This window comes from Coenobita brevimanus, chromosome 60 (assembly GCF_032717465.1).
Source record: "Coenobita brevimanus isolate Jiangsu-jjx chromosome 60, ASM3271746v2, whole genome shotgun sequence".
Classification (NCBI taxonomy): Eukaryota; Metazoa; Arthropoda; class Malacostraca; order Decapoda; family Coenobitidae; genus Coenobita; species Coenobita brevimanus.
In genome coordinates, this window is record NC_137013.1 from 39,134,437 (window position 1) to 39,154,767 (window position 20,331).

The window sequence follows — 20,331 nt, forward strand, 5'->3', positions numbered from 1 at the left end:
AGCCAAGTAGAATGGGAGATAATTAGGTGGGTGAGAGAGAGAGAGAGAGAGAGAGAGAGAGAGAGAGAGAGAGAGAGAGAGAGAGAGAGAGAGAGAGGATAAAAGCAATGGAGGAGCGGAAGAAAAAATGGAAGACAGATAGGAGGGAGGGGGGGTGCAAGGGGGTAGGGGAGGGAGGAATGAAGGGAGGAGGAGGGAATGGGGGGAAGGAGAGGAGGGAAGGAGGAAGGGGAGGATGTGGAGGAAAGAGAGGGAGGGAGGGAGGGAGGGAGGGAGTAGGGAGGAGGAGGCAGGGGAGGGGGGGAGCAACCTGTCAAGCTAATTGCATAGGCATTAAGTTTTTTTGAGCACCTGCTGGGCTGAAGAGAGAGAGAGAGAGAGAGAGAGAGAGAGAGAGAGTTATAAGGACAAGCAGTACCTGGGAAGATCTTACGACCCATATCGAGCAGGTACCATGAATGAAGTTGCCTAGTACACGTTACTGTTCTGATAGGGAGAGAAAAATATGGCAGATGAAGGCTCTCCCCACCCACCTGTTCCACCCACAGCAGAGGCTCTCCCCACCCACCTGTCCCACCCGCAGCAGGGGCATGGACAGGGAAGTACAGCCACAGGGGAAAAAGGCAGGGAGAGGAAATTTTACAGGAAAGGAGGGAACACTCGATTTACCACCAGCACAAGCATAACAAAACGCTGTCTATCCGTGTCTTGAACTGTTTTATGGAGAGTCTGTCATCTCTCCCTGGTGGTGGCCGAGTCCAGGTATTGCAGATCTGTTATGTGGGGATACTGCCTACTGTATCAGGGTGAAATTAAGCTTTCATCTGATTCGTCGCTGAGTAGGCATTTAAACTATACATGTGTTGCTGGTCGATAATTTCAAAAGCGCGAAGGATTAGGAAAACCTTTGTTGCCCGTCCACGCCAAAGCCAATCCCTGATGCAAAAAATCTACCAGGATAGGACAAGGCCAATACTAACCTTTATGTATCCTCCACGTGATGGCAGGCGATGGCACCCCCCTAGCCAGGCAGGGAAGTGCCATAGAACCACCCAGTGCCACACGACCTCCCTCTGGCTCCACTACCCACCACGGAGGCACTGTAAGTATGCATAAGTAGGTGGTAAGTAGGCTATTAATAAGTATGTTGTTAGTTGGCTACAATATGTTCCTTCATGGAAAGAAAATATTAATTTCAAAATGTGTGTTATCACACGTAATAATAACACAGCAAACAAGACAGTATATAGTAAATTGTACTGACTACTGAATGTACGGATGGCCCAGGTGGTATGTGTAATCTAATTATTTATGTCCACAAACCTTTATTACTTTCTGTATATTATTACCGTATTTTTTCGCTTTTTTTTTAATTTTTATTGTAAGTAGTAGTAATGCAGAGGCGGATCGGGGGGGGGGGGCACCCCCTTTCAGTTGTGCCATATTTTTTCCAGGGCGCCAAAAGGAAAACTTTGCCTATTCCTACAACAGACTGCTAACACAATGCCTACATTAAGTAAACAAAACTCTGACAGGAAGAGGAACAACATATTTTTCAGTGCCTATGACTGACCGTATAGATAGCTTTGCCATCGGGGGCTAAATGAATCCTGAATCCGCCCCTGCAATGACAATAAATAAGGGAGTAAATACCACACGGTACTGACCACTGACGGTAAGGATGGCCCAGGTGGTGGTCTGGGCAGCAGCATTCTCGGCAGTGCAGCTGTAGTTCCCGCTGTGCTCGTCCGTGGCACTCTCGATCACCAGCAGGGACGTGTACAGATCCAGCCGGGACGTCCTCACACCACCCCCCATCCCGTCCTTTCCTATCCCGCCCTCCTGCTGCCCACTCAGCCGTCCTCCTGTCCCCACCCCGTCCTGTTCGCCCGTGCCTATCCTACGACCGTCCCTCCTCCAGGTTATAGTGACGGGCTGCTCCCCCTCTTGGATGGTGCACGTCACTTGCACTCTCATGCCGTCCCTAGTTTGCGGCGAGAAGGCAAATGGCGCCAGGCGAGGAGGTACTGGCAGGAAAAAATTACAAATTAATATAATTTTGACAGGTAAAGGTGAAAACTAAAGTCATTAGGCGTTCAGCCGCAGTGCTCATCTTTGTAACTTTAGGCCTCTACGCTTGTAGATTACCACAGTTACTTCCCCAAGGTTTTACTCTTGTTATTCATCTCACCTGCCAACTCACACAGGGTGGATGGACGCCTGAGAAGAGTGACGCCAATCACCCGCACCCCTGGAGCGAGCGGACCGGCAGCTTTACAGTCAGTCAAGCCAACCATTCAACCACGAGGGGGTAACACTATTTACATGTTACATTACATACATAATGAAGTCACTTGAATTTTCATGCCGTCTCAGGTTCGGGACGAGGCGGAAAATTGTGCCAAGAGAGGGGGTCTGTCCACATATACAAAACAAGATTAATAACTCCTTCATCTCACCTCGAGGAAATCTTATTTATTTTTGTTACCTCGAGGGAATCTTATTTATTTTTGTTACCACCAGACGATTTCGTTCATCTTCAACTTACAAATGACCTCTTTCATTAAAGGGGTGAATGAAGGCCATACGACCCCCTGAGTTAAAAATAAAATCTCCCTTAAGCTGAATAAAATCGTAAGGAAAGCAATAGGGGAAAAAAAAAAAAAAGGTCCTCGGGCTGAAAGGAGCAAAATACCTTGCATCTTTACATGACACCATTAAAAAATTATCTTCAACAAAGTTCTGTTCAGCATCTCTCTCTCTCTCTCTCTCTCTCTCTCTCTCTCACACACACACACACACACACACACGCTTAGCAACTTCCTCCAACTTTTCCATTAGATTTCCTTAAGTTTTCAATTGAAGGCAATACACTTTCCCCCCAAGTATTCGACCCTTACACACTTGCATCCACAATTAAGAAAAAAAAAAATCTGCTTCCACAATTACACATGCACGATTACATACTTGCTTTTCTATAATTACACACCTGCTTTTCATCCTACACAAGTATCTACAATTACACACCTGTACCTACAATTGCACTTGCCCAATTACAGGCCTCTCTCTAGTACCTTTAGCCACACCCACATTTCTACACTGTATACATCATGCACATCTACACTAGCACTGTTTATAAATCCATACTATTACACCCACACCACTACATCCACACCTACCCACACCCCACACCACCTACCCCCCTAAAGCCACCTATACACACACCCCTACATTCACACACTCTATAGCTACACCCCCACACACCTCACACCACCTACACCACACCCCACACTCTACACCTCTGCCCCAACACCCCCACCCAATAAGCTAATATTAAAGGTGTGGATGTCTGACTATCTTGATACAGAGATGATGCTAAGGGAGAATTCACTACATATTCCTTCACCCACACTCTCTACGCCCACCCCCCACCCCCCATTCCACCCACAGTCTCTCTCTCTCTCTCTCTCTCTCTCACCCATAACCAATCACACAGAAGTTTTTTTTTACTCTACACACTCCACACTCCTCCTCATTCAAACACTCTACACCCCAGGTCCTCACTCAACACCCACACCCCTCACCTCACATCTACCACAGCCATTCCACACCGCCCTACACCTACACCACACTCACCTAGGACCCTGAGGTAGAATGTCTGTGTGTCTGAGCGTCCTGACTTAGACGAGGCGGTGCAGGAGTATTCGCCTTGGTCTGTTCTCGGCGACACCTGGCGAATCCACAGGGTGCCGTTGTTGAGTACACGCTGGCGGTGGTTGACAGGCAGCTCAGTCCCTTCTGTGCGGCGGAGAGAAGGTGATAGGGCAGAGTTAGAGGGATAGGGAGAGTTAAAGGGATAAGGAAAGTTAAAGGGATAAGGAAAGTTAAAGGGATAAGGAAAGTTAAAGGGATGGGGAGAGTTAAAGGGATGGAGAGTTAAAGAGATGGGGAGAGTTAAAGGGATGGAGAGTTAAAGGGATGGAGAGTTAAAGAGACAGAAAGTCAAAGTGATGGGGAGAGTTAAAGGGATGGGAAGAGTTAAAGGGATGGGGAGTTAAAGGGATGGGGAGAGTTAAAAGGATGGGGAGAGTTAAAGGGACGGAGAGTAAATGGGATGGGTAGAATTAAAGGGACGGAGAGAGTAAATGGGATGGGTAGACTTAAAGGGATGTACAGAGTTAAAGGGATGGGAAGAGTTAAAAGAGTGGCGACAGAACTAGAGGTTTAGGGAGAGGACTTGAGCGTTGGGATAAAGTTACTGGGATCAGGAGAGAAACAAAAAGGTTTGAGGGGTAAGGAGAAGACTCAAACACTTGACTCTATCCATTCTGTCGAGATTAGAGTGGATTTACCTACTAATTAACCAATCTACCAATAGTCAACCATTATTCCACTTACCTTAGAACCTACCAACTAAGCAATCTACCAATTAAACCAGCAAATCTACCTCTCTACTTACCATTCAAACTACCGATCCACGAACCATTCTACTCATCTCTAGTCCATTAACCAATCTATCAACAACCGACCAACTATCCACTTTCCCTAGAACTTACCACCTTAGCAATCTACCAACCATACTGACAAACCTACCTCTCTACCTACCCCTCTAACTATTGATCCACTAACCATTCTACTCACCCCTAGTCCAGGTCACAGAATGAATAGGGTGGCCCGCTGCAGGACAGGTCACGGTCAGGTCACGCCCCGCCACGGCCTTCACCTCCCCCATGGGCCGGATCTCAGGGGGGCCGTACACGTTGAGGCGGGCGGCGTGCGTGGTGCGTCCGGCCCTGCTGTGTGCCGTGCAGCTGTACGTGCCGCCGTCGATCACCTGCACGGACGTGATGTTGACGTGGCTGACGATCTCGCTGGAGCCGCTCACGTACTGCCCCGTGAGAAGCCTTTTGGAGGGAGACATGGGGGGGTTAGTCTTGGTGTAGGAGGAGGGAGGGAAGTGGAAAGGCCAATCGGGAGGTAGATAGCTATGGAGGAAAGGGGGGAAGCAGGGAGGGAAGGAGGTAGATAGGCTAATGTGAGGGAAGAGGAGAGACAATTAGGTAGGGAGGTAGGGACGGATACATTTATATAAACAAGGAGGAAAGTGAGCTCAAGGGAACACAGGGCGAAGGCAAAGGGAGGAGGGGGAAAATGTAAGAAAAATGTTAGTAAGTAGGAATGAACATACTGTAAATAATACTTACCCTATAAATCTATCTCTATACCAATATATCTGTCTATCTATCTATCTGCCAATCTACAGAGAGAGAGAGAGAGAGAGAGAGAGAGAGAGCAAAAAAAAAAAATCCTCGCTCTCCCAATCTCATTTAATAACACACATTGCCTAATACCCAGGCCATAATATCAGGCAGAAGTGGACTTAGGGAGATAATGAAAGTTGCAATTATACGGAGGGAGGGGAGTGGGTGGGGGAGGGGGAGGTATATGATAAATAGATAAGAATGTATGTATATATGTATGGAGGAAGGGAGGTGGACTGGTTAATGAAGGTGAAGGGAGGAAGGGGGAGAGATATAGTATAATGTGCGACAGGTAGGTAGGTAGGTAGGCAGGCAGGCAGACAGGCAGATTGGTTGGTTGGTTGGTTGGTTTGATTTGACTGACTGACTGGTTGGTTGGCTGCCTGACCGGTAGTTAGTTAGTTGGTTAGTTAGTTAGACAGGTATGTATGTATGTATGTAGATAGATAGGTAGGTAGGTAGGTAGGTAGGTAGGTAGGTAGGTAGGTAGGTAGGCAGGCAGGCAGGCAGGCAGGCAGGCAGGCAGGCAGGCAGGCAGGCAGGCGGGTAGGTAGGTAGGTAAGTTGCTAATTAACAGGCAGGCAGGTTGGTGGGTAGGTAGCCTACTAAATGGGAAAGGTTGGTTATGGGCAGGTAACAGGTAGTAGGAATACTATCGCTTTTCTACTACTACTACTGCTACTTCCACTACTACAATTTCGTCTGATATCGTCATAAATCTACTACCACAGCATCTACTATCAGCGTACTATCACCATTACATCTACTATTATACTACTACTACTGCCATTATTTCTTCAGTCACAGTACTATCACAATTACATCTACTATACCACCACTACTACTACTACTGCTACTACACACACACAAACACACACACACACACACACACACACACACACACACACACACACACACACACACACACACACGATCAGCAGCATATCATTTTTCTCTCTCACAGTCTCCCCTCTCTCACTCTCATCTAATCTCTCTCTATCTCACTCCCTCAGTCTTACCCCCTTCCCCCACAAGCTGCACTTAATTCTCTCTCATTCTCACTCACTGTCTTTCTCTGCCCCTCTCACACTTAGTCTCTCTCTTTCTCTCCCCCCTCCTCTCTCTCTCTCTCCTAATGTCGCCCCAGTCCCTCTCTCCTGTATCTCCCCTTCTTCCCTCTCTCTCACTCCGCACTTCTCACTCTCACCCCTTTCACTCTCGCCCCCTCCTGCCCTCTCTCACTCTCTCAATTTCTCTCTCACTCCCTACCGGCAACATTACCGTCTTCCTCCTGCTTGTTCCATTACCAGCCCATCGTTAATTACTCCAGCCCCCCTTCTCTCTCTCTCTCTCTCTCTCTCTCTCTCTCATAGATACCACCCCTTTTCTATCTCACTGGCTCTCATGAATACCACTTCCTTTCCTCTCTCTCGCTCTCTTTCTTTTCCCCCTCTCTCTCTAACTCTCTCGCCCTCTTCCTTTTTCCCTCCCTGTCTCTCCCATCGGCATTCACTGGCTCTTCTCTTACATTCGAGCTATCTTTCATCCTCTCTCTCTCTCTCTCTCTCTCTCACTGTACCACTTACTACATACAAATGCATGTCTGATGGCTTACTGTTAAATCTCTCTCTCTCTCTCTCTCTCTCTCTCTCTCTCTCTCTCTCTCTCTCTTTCCCTCTCTCTCAGGTCGGCGGAAGTTAGGAGAATAACACAATCCCATCACATTAATTTGGAGATACACTGAATGGTTAAAACGAAGGCAGTGCATGTGATGGTTGTAGTGGTAGTATGTTTGTAGATGTAATGCTGATTGTACTACAGATGTAATGGTTGTAGCAGATGTGGTATTATATTAGTAATGTAATGCTGGTAGTACTCTGATAGAAGATGTAATAGTAGTAGTAGTGTGGTATTAAATGTAATGGTCTCTGATAGTACTGTAATGGTTATGGTAGTACATTATAAAGACTGTATTATGATAGTAAATGTAATGGTTGCAGCTGTAAAGGTGGATGTAATGGTAGCAGTTTTTTAGTTATAGATGTAATGATTGGGGTAGTACTTTACTTTATCTGCAAATATAATGGTAATATTACTCTGATAGTAGATGTAATGATCGTAGTAGTAGTAGCAGAAGTAGGTGTTGTTGTTGTTGCTGCTGCTGCTCAGAAATAGTAGTAGTAGTAGTACAGAGAGAGAGAGAGAGAGAGAGAGAGAGAGAGAGAGAGAGAGAGAGAGAGAGAGAGAGAGAGAAACACAAAACGAGAATCGGGGAGGGGGAGAGTAAGGAGGGAGGGAGGGAGGACTAGAGAGGGAGAGGCAGGAGACAGGTAATTACACAGAGTTACACAGATACACAGACTACACACACGTTACGAGCCAAACAGGCCTAACCTAACCCCCTTCCCCACCATGACAGCCTGGGTGACTCTGAGTGTTATTCTAAGCTGCTCTGGGGGATTTGTTTAACACCTGTCACTTACCGATTTATTCTGGACATAACACTTTATTGATGCGATGTTTGACGATGATGAAGGAGAGAGAGAGAGAGAGAGAGAGAGGGAGAGAATCTACGGAAATCGAAGGGAAACAGAGAAACCAAGAGGGAGGGAAACAGTTAAAGGGAAGGAAGGAGAGAGAGAGAGAGAGAGAGAGAGAGAGAGAGAGAGAGAGAGGAAAATCTGGCCAAGTTAAGGTGAAAGGACGACCTAAAATCAGCCAACAGTAAGCCAGCGCCAATCCTAAAAAATTAACTCATGAAATTCGTCTAAATCACAATATATTTTTCAGAATTACGGTGGGTAGAAAAAAAAATTATCTGAATATTTATCTGTCTATCTGACTTTATCCATCTATCTATCTTCCTCTGTTTATCTATCTATCTATGCTTCAGTCTATCTATAGTGTGATGTATGTACTGCCAGGTGCTCAATCCCAGAGTTCATCCTATCATCATCATCCCAATTCTCACTCCCTTTATATTTTTCCACTTCCTTCTCCGTCTGCCTCTCCTCCTCCTCCTCATCATCATCACCACTACCACCAACCACCACCACCACTATCATCATCAACTCCACCACCATTATCACCACCACCACAACCACCATCATCATCATCAACCCCACCACCATTATCACCACCACCACAACCACCATCATCATCATCAACTCCACCACCATTATCACCACCACCACAACCACCACCATCATCATCATCATTATCATCATCATCATCATTTTAAGTCCCATTTCTTTATATTTCTCTTCTTCCTCTCCTCCTCCTCCTCCTTCTCCTCCTCCTCCTCATCATCATTATCGTTATCCTCCTCCTCCTCCTCATCATCATCATCATCCTCCTCCTCCTCCTCCCATCATCATCATCATCAAGCAAACACACAATAACTCATTTACCTCTTTCCTTACCAGTCCAAAGCCATTTATTTCTCGCTGTTTTCAGCATTATTTATTTATTTATTCATTTATTTATTCATTTTTTACTACAAGCACACAATTCTATCCCTAACAACATTTTAATTCTATGCCGCTTAGTCTGGAATTTCGATATTGTGATAAAAAGTGGACTCTCTCTCTCTCTCTCTCTCATTTTTATTTCATTCCTATTACTTTTCCTCTACTCTGATTTACCGTCTCTCTCTCTCTCTCTCTCTCATTTTCCTTTGATTCCTGTCTGTAACTTTTTCCGCCTCCCCCTCCATTCTCCCTCATATTTTGCCATCATTCTTTTCTCCCATTTTTTCCGTCTCTCTCTCTCTCTCTCTCTCTCTCTCTCTCTCTCTCTCTCTCTCTCGCTCTCTCTACTCCGTTCATTTCTCTCTAAAGTATTTTTCTTTGATTCTGCCAGTCTGTCCATCCTCTCTCTCTCTCTCTCTCTCTCTCTCTCGTCACCAGTCACCTTATGCTAGATTAATCGCCTGACGCATCAAGAATAAATGGAAAAGTAATCCCAATAAACGGAGATTATTTCCAACCCTCCCTTCACTGTAAATCCCCCTAAGCTGAAATAAATCGCTGATGGACACGGATTACGAAGAAATTATAAGAAAGAGGATTTTTTCTACCCCTTTGACAATAAGAAATCTCCCCTCGGCCGTAGAAAAACAAAGAAAACAAACAAAAACAATAAGCAAATAAGCAATACTGTGGTAGATAAAACTGAATAAAAGTAGATAATTAAACAAACAAATAAACAAACAGATAAACAAAAACGATCACGAGAAAGCAAACACATAAACAAAAGCAAAGCAAATACAAGTAAACAAACGCAAACTAAAGCAAACAAGTTAACAAATACACAGACAAAATCAGAAATAACTCCTTAACGAAAAAAACGCAAACTTATGAACACTATAAAGAGAAAAACCTAAAGAAATAAAACAAGCAACTAAAACAGAAAAATAAACAAAAATAAGCAAATGGAGAAATAAACTAAAAAATAAATAAACAAGTAAACGCACCAATAAACAAGATAAACAAATAAACAAAAATAAACAAGTAAACATCAATAAACAAAAAATAAGCAAATAAACAAAAATGAAAGAAAATAAGCAAACACAGGAATAGATAAATGAAATAAACAAATAAATAAAAAACTAAAATAAGCAAACACACGAATCAAGACATAAACAAATAAACAAAACAAATAAACAAACTCAAACAGACAGGGCACAAAGGGGGCTCACTTTAAGGACGAATATATGGGATGTAATTCTGAACCAATACCTGAACGAAACAATTTGACAACTACACGAATTAATATGAAAAAAAAACAATGAATAAACAAATAAAAGAATAAGCAAATAAACAAATGAATGAAGAGAAGAATAAGCAAATAAACAAATGAATGAAGAAACGAATAAGCAAATACACAAATGAATGAAGCAAATAAGCAAATAAATGAATGAAGAAAAGAATAAATCAACAAATCAATGAAGAAAAGAATAAACAAATCAACAAATGAATGAAGAAAATAAACAAATCAACAAATGAATGAAGAAAAGAATAAACAAATCAACAAATGAATGAGAATAAGCAAATAAACAAATGAATGAAGAGAAAAGAATAAGCAAATAAACAAAAGAATGGAGAAAAGAATAAGCAAATAAACAAAAGAATGAAGAAAAGAATAAGCAAATAAACAAAAGAATGAAGAAAAGAATAAGCAAATACATAAATGAAGAAAAGAATAAGCAAATAAACAAATGAATGAAGAAAAGAATAAACAAATTAATGAAGAAAATACGCAAATAAACAAATGGGGAAAAGCATAAACAAATGAAGAAACAAATAAATAAATGAATGAAGAAAAGAATAAACAAATAAATGAAGAAACAAATAAACAAATGAATGAAAATAAACAAATAAATGAATAAATACATGAAGAAACAAAGCAATAAACATCAATAAAGATACTAAAAAAGAATAAATGGATAAACAAATAAATAAATACATAAACAAGTATGTTCTGGTGTCAACATCTTTTTCCATATGAAGTTGTAGTATCACACATTTTACATAATACTTTTTAAAGCTGTTTAGTCATAATTAACAGTGTGTAATGAAGTGTGAATGATGAACAACCAAATATCATTTCGCTGTTAGCTGTGGTATAGAAAGAAGGTGGATGGCAGACCATAAGTGCCACCCTGTTTCAATTATAAAATGAAGGTTAGGAGAAGTGAAAAGATATCTGAATAGTGCATAAGTGTAAAGTCCTGGGGAACCATTTATTATGTTGGTATATGTGAATGTACTTAATACCATTCTATAGAGGTGTATAATGTGCTAGTAGAGTTGTCATTTATCTCTACTTTTTGCCCAGAGTATATGTAAATGCTTGGCACCTCACTTTTTGCTGACCTCAGCACCGCGCCCTAGTCGGCACGGTGAGCGTACAGCGTCAGAAGACGTTTTATAGTTATCAAGGGAGGTGGTATCGCTCTTACATATCTCTCGGGTCGCAGTTATATTATTCTGTGCCCAATAAAGAGAGATTTAATCTGCTCATTTCTGTCACCTTACGCTACCACTTAATAACAGACCAGCTTCCACCTTCTAGTGGCAGAGGACCTTTGGTGGGAAGTGTCGGGCAGTGACGGCGAGTAGCTGACGTGTACTACAGACAGTGTCGTCGATCTCCAACACGGTGGTCTAGTTATACTATAACAGCAGAACACTTAATATGTAGTCAACTGCTACTCCATAACGGCTGCAAGTAAACAGAGTAATATAATAAAAATAACCAGATAAACGAGTATCAAAAATTAAACAAACAAGGACAAAAATAAAATAAAGGAAACTAAGGAATAAGTAAAAAATAAAGGTAAATAAGATAAACCAATAAACAAGTATACAAGTAAAACCACAAACTAAAGAATAAATAAACAAATCAACATAAATCAATAAAGGAAAATAAATAAACATATAAATAAAGATAATGAATACATAAAATAAAAGCAAATAAACAAACAAATAAGCAAGTAAAGAAATAAAGAGAATAAAAAATGAAACAAAGTCGAATAAATAAATAAAAGAAACAAAGAGAAACTAAGTAAATAAAAATAAAAACAAATAAACAAAACAAAGTAAACAAATACAAAAAATTATAAAAGTAAAGCAAACAAATTAATAAATAAAAATAATAAAAAAAAAAAAGAGAGAGGATTCGGCACTAAGGACGCCTACGTATTAATTTGGCGCCAATACCAGGACGAAACATTTTGACGTGACGAAATATTAACAATTGACCAACACTCCAATACACACATTCCATTGGCACAAGGGAAATCTTTATTAGTTTTTATTTATTTATTTATTTATTGGTGTTATTATTCACTCATGATTTTTATTTTATCCTTTTATTGTTATTTTATTTATATGTAGTTGTTATTAAATCCTTTACTCCGATGAGATTTTATTATTATTATTATTATGTTGTTGTTGTTGTTGTTGTTGTTGTTATATTAAATCCTTTACACTGACGACGATTTATAAATTTCATTATTATTATTATTATTATTATTATTATTATTATTACTATTATTGCTGTTAAATCCTTCACTTTGATCATTTCTATTTTCAATTCTTGCTACCTACAGACGATTTTACTCAGTTTGGCCAAAAAATCCCTTAATACAGAGGGTTAAAGAAGGCTGTATCTAACCCCCTCCCCCCAGTTCAAAAATATCTCCCAAAAACTTAATAAATCGTATAAAAAATAAAGAAAAGAATCAATTATATGTCAACAGAATGAGGTCACTTTCCGATTAAATTCACATCTCTCTCTCTCTCTCTCTCTCTCTCTGAAACTAAATCGTCACAGTGAAGGGGTTAGTACTGCCTGGTGTTCGTGTGGGGGGGGGGCCTTCGCGTGGTGGCATCACACAAGGGCGGCTCCACTGCCTGGTTATACAAAGGTCCCTCAACTTCTTCCCTATAGCTATCGTGCAGGAAGGACTGTGGAGTGATAGAGAAGATGAACCGGGACAACAACAACAACAACAACAACTACTACTACTACTACTACTACCACTACTACCACCACCACTACTACTATTACTGCAACTACCGCTAACCACCACCATCACTACCACTACTGCTACTACTGTTACTACAACTACTACTACTACTTCCAATATATTCCTGTGTACAGTACAAGTTTCTCTACTACTACTACTACCACCACCACCATTACCACCATCATCACCACTACTACTAACTACCACCACCACCACATCTACCACAACAACAACAAAAACACACATTCCATTACGCCCTCTCTCTCTCTCTCTCTCTCTCTCTCTCTGATCTTTTTGTTATTAAATCATGAAAAAATAAATAAAAAAATTAAATAAATAAAATACATAAAACCACACAACATTTCCAAACTCGGTGTTGCAAAAATTAGATTATAAAAATTCAATCGGCCGCCCTTTTTATGAAAACACGATTACCTTTCAAAATGTTTCGCCCCCCCCCTCGCCTCTGTGTGTGTGTGTGTGTGTGTGTGTGTGTGTGTGTGTGTGTGTGTGTGTGAGTGTGTAGAGAGGGAGAGAGAGAGAGAGAGAGAGATGAGACTGACAGATGTGTGCAAATGGAATAGGGGTGAGAGAAAATGAAAGAAAGTTGAGAAAAAGTGAGTGAGAGGGGTCATAAAAAAGAGCCAGAAAAAACAGTGAAGAGAAAAATGAGAAAAAGGCGATGAGTGACACGGGTAGGCGGAGAGAGAGAGAGAGAGAGAGAGAGAGAGAGAGAGAGAGAGAGAGAGAGAGAGAGAGAGAGAGAGAGAGAGAGAGAGAGAGAGAGAGCAATCTATATCGCATTAGTTAAACATTAATTCTTGGTGGTAATGTTTGCATGTTTGTTTGTGTGTGTGTGTGTGTGTGTGTGTGTGTGTGTGTGTGTGCGTGTGTGTGTGTGTGTGTGTCTTGCTTTAATGGAGAGAGAGAGAGAGAGAGAGAGAGAGAGAGAGAGAGAGAGAGAGAGAGAATTTATAGTATGTGTGCGTAAATGGAAGAGAAAGAGCAGGATAGAAAACAGAGAGAGAGAGAGAGAAAGAGAGAGAGATTTTGTGACAACACAGGCAGTGAGTGGTACGGAGATTGAAAAAAAATAATAGTGATAAAGGAATGGAGAAAGAGTGAGTGAGTGAGTGAGTGAGTGAGTGAGTAAGTGAGTGAGAGAGTGAGCGAGATGGACGAACTGGTTGGGTAAGAGGGAGAAAGACAAACAGACAGAAAGGAGTGAGAGGGAGAGGGAAGGAAGGAGGAATGGATTAAGAGAGAGAGAGAGAGAGAGAGAGAGAGAAAGAACTTAGAATACCTTACATGTCAGGATTTAGGTCAATTATTAGAATAAAATAATGATCGATGTCAATATTGTTAGACAGGATGGTATATATGGTAGGAATATTCCTTTGTGAAACACTGTATGGTGGGGAAGTGGTGAGAGGAGTGGTGAAGTGGTGATAGGGGTGGTGCAGTGTTGTGAAGTGGTGAGAGGAGCAGTGTTGCGGTGATGTGAGAGGAGTGGTGTAGTGGTGAGAGGAATGGTGCGGTGATGAGAAGATTGGTGAAGTGGTGAGAGGAGTGGTGAAGTGGTGACAGGGGTGGTGCAGTGTTGTGAAGTGGTGAGAGAAGCAGTGTTGTGGTGATGTGAGAAAAGTGGTGAAGTGGTGAGAGGAATGGTGCGGTGGTGAGAAGATTGGTGAAGTGGTGAGAGGATTGGTGAAGTGGTGAGAGGAGTGGTCATGTGGTGAGAGGTGTGGTGTAGTGGTGGGTGTTATTTGTGTTATCTAGAAGAGTGCTAGGCTGCATAACAATCCATGAGCAATATACGTTTGGTAACGATACGGAAAGGATATACAGAAGCACAGTATTCTTGGCACACATACACGAGTGGAGGGAACATACCTACCAATGGCGGTGCGGTATACGTATGTGTCGCTAGGGATACGAGGAAAAAACATCATTCTATAGTCCTTTTACCTTAACCTGGACCAGACTTTTCCAATTTTCAGTGTCCTTTTGCCTAAACCTGAACAAGATTTTTCCCATTGGCAGATTATTTCACGTAGCTCTGTGGCAGAATTTACAAGTGTTATAACTTTACATCCTTTCCAAAACATCGTATTTTACTGTTAATCTATTGCTTCAACTCAGGTTCAGGATGGAGTGATGGCAGCTGTAGGTCAGGTTAGTGTAAATGGAGTATATCTATGTGGCCGAGTATGATACAGAGGCACTGGAGGGAGCATGAAGGTGCATAACCTACCTTTGTAATCTTGGCACAGGAGCATTATAAGGAGGAGAGGGATAATGTTAAGGATGTTTCAATGGCTGTGTGAGTAAGGGAAGCAGAGAACTTGAGATCCGCATTGGGAGGAAGATAAAGATGGGTTCAGGATCTTAAGACAGGGGCTATTTACCTGTGTGAGTGGGGCAGAGGGAAGCCGTCCAACAACCAAGTGATGGATGGTGTGGGGTCGCCGGCCGCTATACACTTGAGGGACACCGCTGGACCAGGCTGCAGGGTCTGCTCGATGAACCGGTACACTAGCTCGGGGGGCGTGGCTGTACCAGAGGGGAAAGGGATAAAAGGTAGGACACATAAATATAAACACACACACACACACACACACACACACACACACACACACACACACACACACACACACACGCTGACCGCGAAGCTGCCAGCCCGTTAGCGCCTGGGTTCGAATCCTGGTGTGGGAAGCTGGGATCACTTGAAGCAGGTGTCCATCCACCCTTTTGTGGGTTGGCGGGTAAATTGAGTACCGAGAGTAAAACCTAGGGGGGGTAATTGTGGTGACCTGGATGATGCAGTGGCCTTGTATCCCAGGTTATTGAGTGAATAACCTGCCACAGGCTCGAAGGCCTGTTATGGAGATGAGCACCGTGGTTAAGCGCCTCATGGCGTATGCTCCAACCTTTATATATATATATATATATATATATATATATATGTATATATATATATATATATATATATATATATATATATTTGTGTGTGTGTGTGTGTGTGTGTGTGTGTGTGTGTGTGTACCTGAATATGAGCTAGGGTGTAAGAGGGAAGGAAGGAAGGAGGAGGAAGGGAAGTGTGAAATAAGAGAAGAGGGAGGGAGAGAATGAGGAAATAAAGAGAGCGGGTAGCAGGTGAGAGAGAGAGAGAGAGAGAGAGAGAGAGAGAGAGAGAGAGAGAGAGAGGCTAAACAGCAGTACTTGAATATTAATGTAAATAGTTTTGCATAAATAATGACAGCACCGTGGAAACACTTTAATTTTCCCTGATATTTGCCTCACAGCCCACCTACCTCCTGCCTCACCTCTTGCCTCACCTCATGCCTCACCTCCTCCCTTACTACTTGTTTACCTTTCTACTTGCCTCAACTCTCTACCTCAGCTCTCATTCTTCTTCCTGTCTCTGCGTACTTACTCACTGACCCACCTTCCTACACACCAACCTACCTTCCATTCTACCTACCTACTTTTTTGCTCGTCTACCTATATATCTGTCTAACCATCTCCTTTTTTACCTACCTACCTACTAACCCATCTCTTGCCTCGGCATCACCCTTCCTACCTACCTCACACGCTCCCTACTTTCTGTCCTACCTCTTTCCTATTTTCTTTGCTTACTCTTGCCTCATTATCTCACTTCTTTCTGTCTACCTACCTACCTACCTGCCTGCCTCTGTATTTTACTCTCTTCCTGCCTCACTCCTACTTTCTGTCCTACCTCCTTCCTATTATCTTTGCTTACTCTTGCCTCACTATCTCACTCCTTTCTGCCTACCTACCTACCTACCTGCCTGCCTGCCTCTGTATTTTACTCTCTTCCTGCCTCACTCCTTACCTACCTTCCTACCTACCTGCCTCACTCATAATTTGTCTGCCTCTCTCTCTCCCCGCATCCTTCTTTCCTACCTGCCTACCTACCTTCTTCTCTCATAATCTCCTTCCTACTCACCTGCCTGCCTACCTACTTCCCTACCTCCTTACCTCCCTACCTGTCCACCTTACCTACTTACCCACCTTCCTTCCTGCCTCACTTCCGTCATCCTTACCTACCTTCCTTCCTGCTCCTTACAAATTACTCTTGTTATACATCCATTCATATACCTCTCTCTCTCTCTCTCTCTCTCTCTCTCTCTCTCTCTCTCATTCAGCCTCTCCCCTCGTCTCATTACTAATCTCCCTTCTAATCTTCTCTCCGTCCTTACCTTTCTCTCTCTCTCTCTCTCTCTCTCTCTCTCACACACACACACACACACACACACACACACACACACACACACGATTTAATTTAGCCGAAGTAATAAAATCATCATCATAATATTTCCAACTATTAATGTGGTGGGCAGGAAAAACAATGAGAAAAACACAAAAACACCGGAGAGAGAGAGACAGACAGACAGAGAGAGAGAGAGAGACCCCTCCCTCCGTCTCCCTCTCATCCAATCACTTAGACCTCAATTTCCGCAGCGCATTCTCGACTCAACACAAAAATCGTCGCGTTATACATTTTCCATAAACATTCACCACTTCCCACCTCATCCACGTTCAGGAAAATATCGTCAGCGTTTTACCTGCATAGTATATCACTCACACAAACACCAGCGGGTATATTTTACGTATAGAGAGAGACACCTTCACGCGCTGTCAAAGAAATAACCAGGCGGCTCCACTGCCCTGCTACACGACCGTTCCTCACCTCGCTCCCCATCCCTCAAAAGGAAGATGGTTGAATGGAGAGAGAGAGAGAGAGAGAAATTTCAGCCTGCAGTCTACCATGTCCAGATGTACCCGGGCCACATAAACAAAAATAAGAGGTCACCGAATAGAAGGGGCAAAAGTATGTAGTGTGTTGAGAAGTATGTGTGTGTGTAGAAACTAAATAAGAGACTAGAGAAGTATGTGAGTGTGTAGAATGTATGTAAGTGTATACAGAAGTATGTGAGTGTGTAGAAAGTATGTAAGTGTGTAGAGAATTATTTAAGTGTGTAGAGAAGTTGTGGAAGGAATGATCGATATCTGGCATGATGAAGCTGGGAATATATGAACGTGTATTAGTGCCAATTGTTGTGTATGGATGCGAGGCGTGACCAGGAATGTTATGTGGTTAGGGAGTCTGACAGGGTATGTAGCGCAGCAACATTCACAGCAAAAGACGCAGTACGATGCAAAGAAAAACCGGGTGTGTTAAGGCGGTAAGGCTAAATAGAGGGAATGGATGGCGTGAGATTGATGAAAATGTACAGATCAGAAGTGGAGGGAGTGAGAGGAAGGAGAATACACAGAAGAAGGATGAAGGATAGTGTGAACATCCAGGAAGGTGAGAGGTGGATAAGGAATGGAATGGACTGAAATGGTTTATAGAAATATGAACTGCCGATGACAGTGTATAACAGGCAAGAAGCGAAGGGACTGGGGTAAACAATATGTATGTGGTTTAAAACTGCTGTGGTCCAAACTACTGGATACGACAGCTGAGACTAAATGTAAATGGTACGGGTTGCTTTCTGTCGTTTTCCAATGCCATTTTGGTGAAGCGGTTAACTGCTAATATATGACACACACACACACACACACACACACAGCCCTATATCAGTACCTCCAAGCGTGACAAGGGCGTGATCGTGGGCGTAGTCTTCCCCTCGCGTCGCCACACACTGATACACACCCAGGTCAGAGGTCACGGCGCCCTCCACCCGCACCGTCGAGCCCGCCACCTGCACCTTGCCCCCTGACCTCACCTCACCGCCGTCCTTGTACCAGGTCACCGTGCCAGGGGGGTAGCCTGTGGTGTGGCAAACGAGTTCAAAACGGCCTCCTGCGTCTACCTGAAGCTGTTTGGGGCTGACCTGGTGGGGAGAGAGAGAGAAATTAGACAGACAGATAGAAGGCTAGAGGAAAAGGAAGGAGAAGAGGTAGATAGAGAGGAGAGAGGGAGAGATTACAGAGACAGATAGACTAGAGGAGAAAAAAGGAGGGAGAAGAGCTAGATGGAGAGGAGAGAGGAAGAGATCAGAGACAGATAAGAGACTAAAAGAGGAAAAAGGAGGGAGAAGAGCTAGATGGAGAGGAGAGAGAGGGAGTGATCAGACAGACAGATAGGAGAGTGAAGGGGGAAGTAAAGGGAGACGAGGTAGATGGAGAGAGGGAGAGACTGGAGACAGATGGGAACCTAAAGGAGGGAAAGAGAGAAAATGCAGATGCTCAGACGGAGAGAACAGACAGACAGGTGGAAGATTGAGGGAAGGAAAGGAAAGGAGAAGAGAAAAATGTAGGGAGGGAGAGATAAGTGGGACAGGGAGAAAGGGAGGAGACAGATGTGGAGAGGGAGAGATAAGTGGGACAGGGAGGAAGGGAGGAGACAGATGTGGAGAGGGAGAGATAAGTGGGACAGGGAGGAAGGGAGGAGACAGATGTGGAGAGGGAGAGATAAGTGGGACAGGAAGGGAGGGAGGGAGAAGACAGATGTAGGGAGGGAGAGATAAGTGGGACAGGGAGAGAGGGAGGGAGAAGACAGATGTAGGGAGGGAGAGATAAGTGGGACAGGGAGGAAGGGAGGAGACAGATCTGGGAAGGGAGAGATAAGTGGGACAGGGAGAGAGGGAGGGAGAAGACAGATGTAGGGAGGGAGAAATAAGTGGGACAGGGAGGAAGGGAGGAGACAGATGCAGGGAAGGAGTGAGAGGGAGGGAGGTAGTCTAGTTTCAATCGGCCCCCGGTGTCTACTTCAAGGTGTTTGGGGCTGACCGGAATGGAGAGAGTGAGGGAATAAGGAGAGGCTGGAGGAAGAAGGGGGAGGAAATAGGGAGGAAAGGAGGGAGGGAGGGAAACCAGATAGGAGAGAGAAAGGGAGAGAGGCTGGAGGAAGGAGGGGGATGAAATGGGTAGGAAAGAGGGAGGGAGGGAAACCAGATAGCAGAAAGAGAAAGGAGACAGTGGTAGGAAGGAAGAGGGACACGTGTTGTAGAGAGAGAGAGAGAGAGAGAGTAGGAAGGAAGGAGAGAAAATGAACCAGAATGAGAGAAAGAAATTTAGGTTGCAAGAAGGAAAGGAGGGGAAAAATAGGTAGGATGGAGGGAGAGACGGAGAGACAACTGACAGGACGGAGGGAGACAGGGAGAAAATAGGTTAGAAGGGAGAAAGGGAGGAAACACGCAGGACGGGAGAAACAAATTTTTAAAGAGAGGGAGAGGGAGAGAAGTAGGTAGGTAGAAGGGAGGAAAACAGAAAAGATGGAGAGTTAGAAAATAGGTAGGAAAAAGAGAGGTAGGTAGGTAGGCAGGTAGGTAGGCAGGTAGGGAGGAAAATAAGTAGGAAAGAGGGAGGGAGAGAAAATATGTAGGAAGGGAGGTAGGTAAGAAGAAAGTGTGGCAGACCATTTCGAAATTGCTCCCTGTGTCCACTTGAGGGTTTACCTGATTGACAGAGAGAGAGAGAGAGAGAGAGAGAGAGAGAGAGAGAGACTATAGAAGAAAGCAAACTACAACATATTGACCATTTAAAGGCAGTTTGCTATATGGA

The 20,331-nt window shown here is 43.3% G+C and overlaps 1 protein-coding gene across 1 annotated transcript in view; it reads right to left on the bottom strand.

Annotated features, from left to right (window-relative positions):
- The window catches only part of LOC145403387 (cell adhesion molecule Dscam2-like), a 115,884-nt gene that overhangs the window by 44,739 nt on the left and 50,814 nt on the right, over window positions 1-20,331 (bottom strand). Inside the window, exons 9-15 of the mRNA XM_080275170.1 lie at window positions 18,410-18,659; window positions 15,204-15,348; window positions 4,642-4,904; window positions 3,637-3,798; window positions 1,905-2,027; window positions 1,668-1,829; window positions 981-1,100 (exon numbers count right to left, since the gene is read on the bottom strand). Coding sequence (XP_080131296.1) covers window positions 981-1,100; window positions 1,668-1,829; window positions 1,905-2,027; window positions 3,637-3,798; window positions 4,642-4,904; window positions 15,204-15,348; window positions 18,410-18,659 — 1,225 coding nt within the window. The remainder of the gene's footprint in view (window positions 1-980; window positions 1,101-1,667; window positions 1,830-1,904; window positions 2,028-3,636; window positions 3,799-4,641; window positions 4,905-15,203; window positions 15,349-18,409; window positions 18,660-20,331) is intronic.